The following is an 11670-nucleotide window of genomic DNA, read 5'->3' on the forward strand; positions in this document are numbered from 1 at the left end:
TCTATTATAGTGACATTTCGGCTGGTTCGTCACTTTTACTTCCATTTTTGGAAGAATGTCGGGAGTGAGAATTGAACTCATGATCTCAGCGTGAGAGGTATGGATGTTACCACTACGCCAGATCTCCCCCACAACCACGAAAATCTCGTCCGTCAGAGATACGCTAATAAGCAAAACTGCTACATTTGGAGTGCAGAAAATCTTGTGCCATTGTCGAAGCACCATTACATACGTTTTGGTGTACTCAATGGGCCTTTTTGCCTTGAAAATTGATCATTATAACCGATTTTTTTTGTATCACAATCGAGTGCCCTTAATGTGGAGGAGTTGTGGTTTCAACAAGAAGGTGCAACATGGCACATCGTGCATGCCAGAATTGATTCATTGAAAAATTTCCACAAACGAATAATTTCACGTAATGTAGTCATGAACATGCTATGCAACACCGTTAGGCGATTTTGATATTCAAATAAAGATGACTAAAAATTATTTTTTGAAAAAAGACAAATTCATGCCAATTAATACCGTCAATTTGAAGTTTTTTGTCTCTATAGAAACAATCTTTTTTTAGAGAAATGTGTAACAAGTAGGTATCACCATCAAACGAATTGGTGGAGAACACACCGATCTATTTCGTACACCCAAACTAGCGTTGGCAGAAAGCATTTCATCTTCGGCAGAGAGAACGCTTTTTCGTCTACTGAAGGGTTAAATGAGCAAATAATGAGCTGTTTCAATAGCTTTAAAATGTTTGTATGTATGGGAGAAGACATCTCTTTTGGGATTGTACAAAATCCATACGATGTCAACAGGGATCGAAACAAGGCCAGATGAAATGCAAAGCTGTTTAACACGACCACGCTATCCACCTAGCTACTGGTGCTGTTGTATAAATGCGTGATAATATTACACCTCATTATAAAATGTTGGAAAGTGTTTTCTAAGAGTAAAGAGAAGAGCATAAACGAGTATCTATATAATTCTCGGTCTGGCCGGGGCCGTCTATTTGGCAAACAATATGAAAAGCTTTAGTACTTGCTTATTTGCAATGTTTCGCTCGCTCGGATTGACCTTATATTGCTCTAGCATTTATATTATACAAATGATAAAATTGGGGAGTAGCGCATTTTCTGATATTTTTAGACTCATTTAATGTAATAAATTTGGATGCCAAAACATGTGCTAAAAATTAATGTTGGGTGTGCATAATAGACCTTGGCAAATAAGTCAGTTATGATGATAATACCAATTCTGTAAAAAATGAATTGCTTTGAAGGCAATGACAATTATTGATATACTAGCTGACCCGGCAAACGTTGTTCTGTCATATAATGTATTTCTAGAGAATACTTTGGTTAGTGAAAAACGACGTACCTCTTATTTTCGAAATTTCCCTTTTTATTTTAAATATCCTTCATATATATAAAGATATGCATTGTCAATTTTTTCGAATTTTTCCAATCATCTCAAATATTTTCCAAAGTACTCTATCATTCTAATTTGGGTGAAGAAAAACTCACAAAATATATGGACGACGTAGATCTGATCAGCCGTTCTCCCGTGATGATGAGTTATACGTACGTGGGAAAAAGTCTCTTTTATATATAAAGAATTTTTAGTTCTTGTGAGGAATCAGTCGTCTTCATTTCACAATTTTACCACCTCTAATTCAAAAAAACCGAAACACCAATTTTGTGTATAAATCTATACCTAGTGTATTTTTTTTTGTTTCAGATGGATTTACGTATGAGCGCACTGCAATCCAGGAGTGGTTCAATCGCGGCAAGTTCATATCTCCAATGACGAACATGGAAATGTCCGATGAGTTAGTAGCAAATGGTAAACTTAAACAGAAAATTGAAGAATACCTCAAGACGTTGGATATGGACAGCTTCGAATGAGTTTTTTGCACATTTTCTAAAAACGCTGTATGACACGACGGATTTGAAATGATGATGTACAATGTAGCAGCAGGAGTAGTGTAGCTTTAGATGTAGAAGCATGTTGATACAGACAGCAACTTTGTTTATTCATCTAGATGTTGTCGCCTTTATCCACAATGATGCGGAGAACAGTGAGGTGCAAGTGTTTTATGAAGGTATTGCTAAGAGTTTTGGCCCACACCACAGCCTGAATGTGCGATAACAGAAGCGCAATGATGATGACGAACGATGACAGCACTCGCGATGACAAGTGAGATGTGAAAAATGTGTGTTACATTCAAAAATCAATCAAGTGCCTAAATATTCAACAATATTACTAAACAAACCCATAGAACTTATCGTTGTTTGCGTCACTTTCTTGTTGTGAGATTTGTTCACGATAAATATACATACTGGTTTGTATTTCAGTAAGTTATTCAACTGATGACAGAATCGACCACGTGAGATGTGAAATATTTGATGAATATCGAATTGTACATAAAGAGAGCAATTCCATGACAGTGAATCATATCCCTACTGTCGACGGATAGCTCTCTTTATTTTCATATTCGAAGCTTCGCCAATTCGTTATATTACCATATCTGATCTTATCTGACCATTTCTCGCAGGGTCTTCTCGACTTTGGAATGCCGATTCCACCAAATAAAATAGTCTAAGTATATCCATATTCGCTGAAAGCCAGCCAATAACTGGCGCTGCATGTGCTGGAACATTTTCATTTTTATCGTATTGTTATCACATGTACATCACACTTTCAGCTCCTTTCCTCAGAAGTTAGTCTCGCGGCTCTTATCTATCGGTGTGAAATACCTGTTGCACCCGACAAACTTCATGACTACTCTCACCATTCTATCTACCATCTTCTCAGCAAACAACTTGTACCGAGAATGGGTTCAGCAACGTGTTAGTTGTATCTTGTGTACACACTAGAACAGTTATCTCACAGTTCTATTTGAATATTGGAGGAAGCCATGCGTTCGGGGGAGTTCTACTTTGGTGATGTTTTTTTTGGGGGGAAACCAATTGCTCTGAATTGTAAAAACCCCAAGTTTTCACTATTTTGCACTGCTAATGAAGGCACACCTTGCACGGTACACGTTTCAGAACCGAATGAGATGTAATATACAGCTAGAAGCACTCTTTAGAGGTGCTTCTACTGCAGCTCCCCGGAAGCCAACGTCACGTCTGTTCCATTGGTTCACGGACCATACGCAGACACACTTGTGAAATAAACAAATATGTGATAATTGATAAGATATCCCCATGTGCCACGGCATTATGGGGTTTGTGCTGTCCCGTATAAATGAACTAACTAAGTATGTGGCAAGTGCTTTCCGCAAGAGAGCAGGTTCCGAAAGAAATTAATTCAACCGTCATGATATTATGTGTACTTGAGCTTCAACGAATAAGTGCAGAAGACTGTAAATTTCTGTCATGATCAGAATTTATATGTGTGACGTCTATCGTTGAAACAAGCCTAAATAGGCTAAACATTCATGATATTTAAAACAATATTGAGACAGATTTCATGCGATTGTAGATTCGTAATCGAAATCGATAAAGTCGATCAACCAACATGTTACAAACATGTGAATGACGTTTCGAAAATTAATCCATACACGTCACCCATCTCTCATTATATTCGGCTCCACGTGGTTGATTAAATGAACACAGGGGCTGTCCACATACCACGTGGATAACTTTAGGGGGGGGTAGGGGATAAGACAATGTCCACGTTTGTCCACGGAGAGGGGGGAGGGGGTATAGATCGAGTCCACGTGTACAGGAAGAATATTTTTTTAAAATACAACCACTAGTGTTCTGATAAAAACATACTTGGAATTAGGTAGCAGATTCGGAGTATTTCAGGAGATGATAGAAGATCATATTTGATGAAAAAAATCTACGCATTTGGTCTATTCTCAACTGAGTCGAATTTTATGTCTTGAACTGACTCTTATTTAGAAAGTACGCTACTTAGAATAATTATGCTACTCATTTGAAAGATAAGAAAATTTTGCGTAGAATGTATTTGTAAAACATTTTAATTAATGAAACCAAGTAACTTTTAGAGGTAAAGATAAAACTTAAATTTTTGTGCTTTTAAAAGTTTTTATAAATTTTCCAAAAATGCATGATAAACTGGATTGTTTCTATCAACCAAATTAAAGCTGTCCAACCATTCTACAATTCTTTCCTTGACACTACACTGTTATCCTTCTTTTTATCTTGCAAAAATTTAAATGATTCACAATAAATTTATGCACAATTTTCTCAATTTTCTTTTTTTCTAGCACGCAATTGAATCGTGCTAAGCAGCGTAATTTTTGAATTAAAGCCAGTTTAAGGCAAAAAACGGTCTCAAGGAAAAGTTGAATCATTCTTTCGTAGATGAGATCTGACCGTAAGCGTGGAAGATTTTTTTTTCATCAAATACGATCCTCAATCACCTGAAATATTTCGGATCAACTACCTAACAACTTGTATATAACAATATTTCAAACAGATATAATAGTTTTCGATATTCTATTCAATTTATGAGAAAGTTTTCTCAGCAGTTTGACCTATTAACGACCAGGCTGTACAAATTATTTTTTAACGAACTCCATTGGTGTAATTTTGATTATTGGCGTTACAGAAACCCAAATCTTCAAGAATTATTTTTTTTCGTCCTTCCGTTTTCCGGAAAATGACAAAAAACCGAAAAATCGCCAAACAAAAATATTGGCTGAAACCTACATTTATAATCCTGTAGGAGGTTCAATCCAATGGTTTTTTTCTACACCACAATGTGTGTTCTTTTATCAAAGTAATACTGTAAGAAAGTTCACATATTTTTTGCAATTTAGAAGGGTTTGCTTTTTTATTAGATTATGTACTTTTCGCACATAGTTGCTTTAATCCGAATTTATTGTCCAATAAAGTTATACAAAATCGAATGAAATTGATGGTAAGTGATAGCTAATAAACTGAACTATCATTTGATGCCAAAACCTTACCATATGGTAGCTTTCCAAAGCCATGAAAAATTATCAAAGTTACTGTTCGATTTTTCGAACACTTGGCCTGAAATGGGTTAAACATTTCTTCATGTTTTTGAAGAATCAATTAACTTTCTATTAAATTAATTGATTTCTTAAAAACTTATTTCAATCGGACTGCTTAATTTGGCGTTGAATTGTTCTTTAGTAAACTGTTCGAATTTGATAAGTGATGTTTTGATAAGGATTTTAGCGGAGGAAAACCAAAGAGCAATACAAATAACTTTTCGGGCAAGGTTAGTAAAAAAACAATGAGACGTGAGTTTTCTGATGTATACCCCGATTCTGTATTCCGCCGGATTTGCATTCCGTTCGAAACCATTATTTTGTTCGAGATATAATTTTGCATTCCCTATTTTTTTGCCCATTTAATGTTCGAAGAGAAGCAGATTGAACGAAATGCAAAAACAACTTGAACGGAATACAGAATGGAATTTTATCAAGTCGATCGAAATATTTCGAATCGATCGAAATATAGAATAAGGGTTGGTAGTTTTTCCCCGCGAGCATTTTCAAAGCCATCTAGACACTCAATGAAGAATGGTCAATAAGCAGTTGAAAAATTGAAAAATATACATTGAAAATATTTCTAATACGCTATCAGTACCCTCTGAAAATTCCCGGAACTATTGCGGAAAAGCTTTCGCTTTAAGTGAAGCGAATGTGTGAATGAATCGACATTTCCTCTGACCAATCGTACTCCGGAGTGGGCAAAAAAACTACACTCAACAAAATAAAAATAGAGGAGAAAAATGCGACATCGAAAATGTTTAATGATTTTTGAAACGCTATAACTCTGTTATAAAATGATGCATTCGCCAAAGCAACAACTGGACCTTATATAGAATATTTTCAAGTTTGCAGTGGGCAGATTTGACCATCGATTTACGGTGCGCTCATTGTTTCATGAAATAAAGGGTGTGTCACATCAAATTGCATCACGGAAAAAACGCTGTAGAAATTTAATTTTTAGGAATTATATCTTCAGCTTTCGCTTATAATCAGATAAGAGTGTATAGATCACGTTGGCCATGCTTCACTGTCAATTTTTCGTAAATTTAGAAAAATGTCGTCGAACGAAAAAGAGCGTCGTGAATTAATCCTGTGCACTCATTTCGAGAATCCGGAGTTGTCACATCGGGACATCGGTAAGATGCTGGGAATCGTCCAATCCACGGTCAGCAGAGTACTAAAACGATACTTCGAGAACCTAACCATCGACCGGAAGGTGAAGAACGGCAAAAATGGATGCTCCGTCAGTGAAAAAGATCACAAGCGCGTAGTTAAGCAGTTTAGACGTGATCCGAGAAGTTCGGTCCAGGATATCGCCAATAAGCTGAATTTGTCAAGTTCATTCGTGCATGGTCTCTATTCCATTTTTACTTTTCTTGAAATTCTTTTTAATTGATAAAGAAAATCGATGCATATAAAATTGTTTTGTTTGATTTGTGCGCTTAATAAACTCGAAAAGTTCGCCACTGATGGAGCTTATATTATGAATGATTATAAAATCCGCTTCAAGGATTGTTGTTGCTACTGCCAACCCCTCAGGAAGCTTTAAGATTTTCAGATGGAATAAGCACACTTCTGAAGTAAAGCTGTGAGCCTAAATCAACTTTCTAGTATTGAATAGGTATTCTATGTGGTAGCCACTCATTTTTTTGCAAGTGTTTATAAAATCGCGAACTAAAATTGTATCCGATAATGATTTTAAATCCATTTAATTTTATTCGATTGGCGTTGCTCAAGATCAATCTTTGGAATTGTGTGATGTAGATTCGGGTGCGGATTGTTCAACTGTATATTGCGCGTCTCCGTGTTGGAATACTAGACAGCCAAAGCGTGGCTGAGTACAGCTAGTAAAATTTGAAAAAAACTTAAATGGAATTAAAATTGAATGTAAGCGCAATCCAGTTATTTCCTCAATTATACTAATTAAATAGGACAACAGGGGAGGGGTTTCAAAATTTCTACGCTTGTCTACGGAGGGGGAGGGGGGAGTGTAAAATCGTGCTTTTTCTGTCCACGTGGTATATGAACAGGCCCACACAAGTGATACAACTTGCTTACTGAAGGCGGCATTCCATCTATTCAACATGCTACATGCTACAAATCAATGGTAAACTAAATGAATATGATATTTGCGCAATTTCTTATTCTGCTTCCATCACATAGTGGTATACGAACGCTCACTGCACCAACATATCTGATGTTTTTGTTTTTATGATCAAATATTTTATTGTTCCATTATTATGGTGAATTATGATAATCGTCAATAAATGACGTAGTTACTCCAATATTGTCGTGCTACAAACGCCGCACGGATCCGCAGGCCATTGGATAAGTCAACATTGCACGACAAGACCAAGTATGTCGTAAAAAGAGACGCTCCAATGAGCAACAAGCATTGACTTGTAGCATGTAGCACGTTGAATAGATGAAACTCCGCCTTAACATGTTGCAAAAATTCTTGTTGGTCGACAATCGAAATAGCTACAATTCTTGTTTGATATAGATGCCAATTTTTACGCATGATTCATATTCAAGGATGTTTGCTTCTTCTTCTGAAAAGTTCAACTAAAAACCCTCAATGTTCGAGATTTTTACTGTTTCGAAACCACATGCTTCGAACTTATGATTAATAGGCCAAAATTTTTACCCCTTTCCTGCATGAGGTCACAATGATTTGAATAGATACAGAGACGATTCTGAACATTTTCATGTTCCATTTTCCGAAAAACAAACGATATTAATGTAAAATTAGGAAAATTCCGAACGAAATCATGAGATGATGAATATTTTACAATTGAATTCGTTCATTGTCGGTCAAATACTTTTGTGTGTATTGGTGTAGGAATTTTTAAACGCGTTTTTCTCGAAATTAAGTTTTTTAAACTGGTGTTGTCGATATCTCAGGATCTACTCGACCGATTTTGCTGAATTTTTTTTATCAGCATGTAGAAATGAATTATCTAAAGCGTTACATAGCCGTTTTTGATATCTAATTTTTTCGATTTTTTATGAGCTTCTAAACAGCAATTTTCATGAAAAATAACTCATTTAAAAAAAAGGTCGCCATTTTGGCAATTTTTCGAATTTTCAAAAACCCCTATGTAACCTTTTAAGTATTGTCCTAAAGACCTAAAGAATCAAAATATTTATTGGAATTCGTTCCCGTTGCTTCAGAATCGATATCATCAGCAAGGTACCGATTTTCAGACAGCATCTACGCATCCAGCTGTCAACAGCGTAATAATCATAATTTGTTCACTCAAGAAATTGAAAATACATCTTCAAATATACCTCAAACAATAACCACAATAACCGAACACTCAACTTCGCTCCTAACATCCGAGAAAAAATCCCGAAAATTCATTATTTTTAGACCATCCAGACAGGGGTCCCCCCTTAAATGATCCTTGCAGGGATAATCAAGTTCAGAAACGTTTTAATTTCAATAATGCTTTGATCATCATCATCTTCAACTGGTCCAACTAATGTCATAGAAATACAATTTTGCTCAACAAAAACTAAAAAATTACTTATCTAAACAAAATTAGATCTTCTACCCGGTAACGTGTCGATTCTATAAAAAATGAAGATTTTCATACAAATTAAAAAAATATGAATTATTAAAATTTTCCAGTATATGGTATGATTCGGATCGCTAATAAAACAGGTATTTGAAGGTTTATTAGACAAGTTTTTCATCGATACCACATATCATAGATGAGCTTTGCTAAATAATAGAATGAGCACAATTTTCTTCGTTTCTTGTTAAACTTCCGATCACAAAGGACACAATTTTACTATTAGTCTACTACGAAGCGGCCGATTCTCATTCCCATGTGTTGTAAAATAGAATGCAATGCTCGGAGAAACCACAGTTTATGAAAATGGATAAAGGCAGTGCGATCGACGAGACGACCCACCCCACTTTTTTGAGAGTAGTTGTTGAAATGTTGAATATATTCCATTTATTTAGAGAAAAAAAAACAATTGAACTTAAATGAAGCCATTGGGTTAGAAAAAAAATACTTTAAATAATCTGTTATGAATCAGTGCAGATTCTGTTCTGTAAAAAATGAAGATAAATGTAATTTGTGTCACGTTGAGATGTTACTAATCATCATCATAACGTGGTACAAAACGACTGCAAATTGTGAGATCCAAAAGATACATCCTTATCTTATCAAATAACCTGAAACTCTCCGGTAAGTCATATAAATATCGAGAACACTGCATCCGCAAGTGAAGAAATCTTGGAAACGTTGAACCACCCGACAACGTGCGGTATTCTTACAGTCGGTATACAATGATGACAATTTAACAATGCTTCAGTCTATGTGTTTACACATCTCGTGATAAGCAGTTACGTTTCTGTAACCAACTTTGATGACTTGTTTGCCTTGGCCACGTTTTTGGTTGGCATTCTGATACAAACACTCGCTTTTCATTATTTCAATTCGTTGTTTTGACACCAGCATTTCTATCAGCGAAATTATTAACTAAACAGAATACAACTATACACAATTTCATTAGTATCCTTTTCATATCGTATTCATCTCACCATATTCTTCGTTAAGCAAAACGCTTATCATGTCAATATAGGGTAGATAGGGGTAATATGGTCCTCCTAAGAAAGAAACGTCCTGAATCATGTAGAAACATTTATAAATTATGCTGCATGTTAAAACCTCACGATTTTAAACCTCATTGATCGATGTACATTTTATAAGTATGCTTTAAAAAAGATGTATTCCGTATTCCGTCGAAAGCACTACGGGACAAAATGGGCCATCATGCGGGGCAATATGACCATGTTAGTTGATTCAATCATTTGAGCATGTTTTCGTTAGGAAATAACGTAACAAGTTCATGAAACGAAAGTATATTCTATTTTGCAACTATCACGTGTACTTCATTATATTTCTTTCAGTTTGCATGTACAAAAAATAATAATGTGATCAAAGTGGTTGAACTGCAATTTTACGTTACTCAAAGCAGGAACAGTGCATATCTGTGCCGTTATGTACCCACGAATGGCATCGATAGCATTGGTTCCATCCATCGCCGCCCGTAGAGGAACTGATTTGTGCCCCACCGTAGCAACATAGGATGTCCTGTGGAAGATTCTATAATCGTTATTCCGTACTCAGCACCCAGCGCTCATCTGAAGTTATAGTGCTCAATTGCCTTTTTTCCCGCATTGCTAGGATTCTGGAATTTTTGGTTTGCACCTGTTGAATGATGATAATAATTTTTAGTTCACTTGCTTCTCCTGTGGTAAAAAAGTTATAGGAGGTTATGTCCGAGACACGACCGCATTGTTGATGTAGAACTACGCTGTAGTTTGATTCAAGTCGATTGTTTATAATTGTGAATATTATTTCATAATGCTACGGAAATTTAGAAATAACTATTCTACCAGTTTGGTCGCACTGGAATATTTTTTTTTCTCGTGAAATCATTTGACGATTATTGTTTGATGATTCATTCTTGTCCTGCAGAACAATACATGCTCGAGATAAGCGCAGTTAAAAAAAAAGAAAGTTTTGCTACTGGCAAGAGAAACCAAATCACATACAAAATTCCAGAACGACATTTCCTTTCTTGGTGACTAATTAAACGAAATAAACTTTTTCTGTTAATCTTAATAACCTCGAAAAGTGTAGCACTGCTTCATTATGATCAAGATTAGCGCAAATGCAATCCTAGTTGAAGGAAGTTTTGCAACTGACACGCGAACCCAAATAAATTAATAACTCATTATAATTTATTGAATAACTTGGTATTCTCCAAATAATTTTTTGGTGCACAGCCTTAACACCTGCTTCACCATATCGTCAGTTCAATGAATTGATGCAATGTCAAAGGCACCAACAAAGCCTTTATGATGACGGAAAACAAACAATGTCAACTGCTTAGAGAAAGGCTGAATATTTGCCTCAACAGAGATTCATTACTAATATCCAAGCGCAAATATTTCCATCCCGCTATCTCCCCTCGTTGTCGCCACATTCGAATCGAAATGTTCACTCGCAGCGCAACACGTTAAAACGCACGCACACAAATATCCATATATCGATGGCTTGAAGCAATTAAATATACACACACTTATCTCCGTTTTGCCCTATTTCCAACAGAAGCCCTTTTTGTTAATATTGCAGGTCCAGATCAGCTTAGCTGTCATCCTTTGTGGAGAGAGTTTTGCTACCGTCATGCGAAGCCAGATCACAGACAAAATTCCAGAACATTTATTTTCTTGGTGAAATGACGATAGCCTGGCTTGATGATTCCCCACATAATTGTGTAGTTCAGAACCTTAATGCATTGGCGTCAGTTTGATGAAATGATCAGTCAATAATTTGGTCGCGTCCACAGCTCAATCCGAAACTAAGACATGTGAGACTTTAAACTTATTCAGTTCATTCGTTTCTAACCGTTAAAAAGGCCCTTGGAAAACTTTCCTTTTTCCTCGTATTACTCCTCCACCCCCATTGCCTTGAGAAAGGCATTCGATCCTTCACCGTCCAGCTCGCCCAGCAACGATGTTGTTCAGTCGGTGTCCTCACGAAGAATGAAAGTTTGCCTCAGCGAGATCCACTGTTTATACTCTAGGCAAATATTCCCCTTCGTTCTTCTTTTTTTCCTTTGTTCACGGAGATTTTAAGTCTTACGATTTC

General features: G+C 36.1%; 1 protein-coding gene across 1 annotated transcript in view; it reads left to right on the forward strand.

Moving 5' to 3' along the window:
* LOC129765332 (WD repeat, SAM and U-box domain-containing protein 1-like) overlaps window positions 1-2345 on the forward strand; it is a 63867-nt gene extending 61522 nt beyond the window's left edge. The window contains exon 8 of the mRNA XM_055765508.1: window positions 1735-2345. Coding sequence (XP_055621483.1) covers window positions 1735-1901 — 167 coding nt within the window. The 3' untranslated portion in view covers window positions 1902-2345. The remainder of the gene's footprint in view (window positions 1-1734) is intronic.
* The last annotated feature ends 9325 nt before the right edge of the window (window positions 2346-11670 follow it).

Source organism: Toxorhynchites rutilus, chromosome 2 (assembly GCF_029784135.1).
Source record: "Toxorhynchites rutilus septentrionalis strain SRP chromosome 2, ASM2978413v1, whole genome shotgun sequence".
NCBI classification, from domain to species: Eukaryota; Metazoa; Arthropoda; class Insecta; order Diptera; family Culicidae; genus Toxorhynchites; species Toxorhynchites rutilus.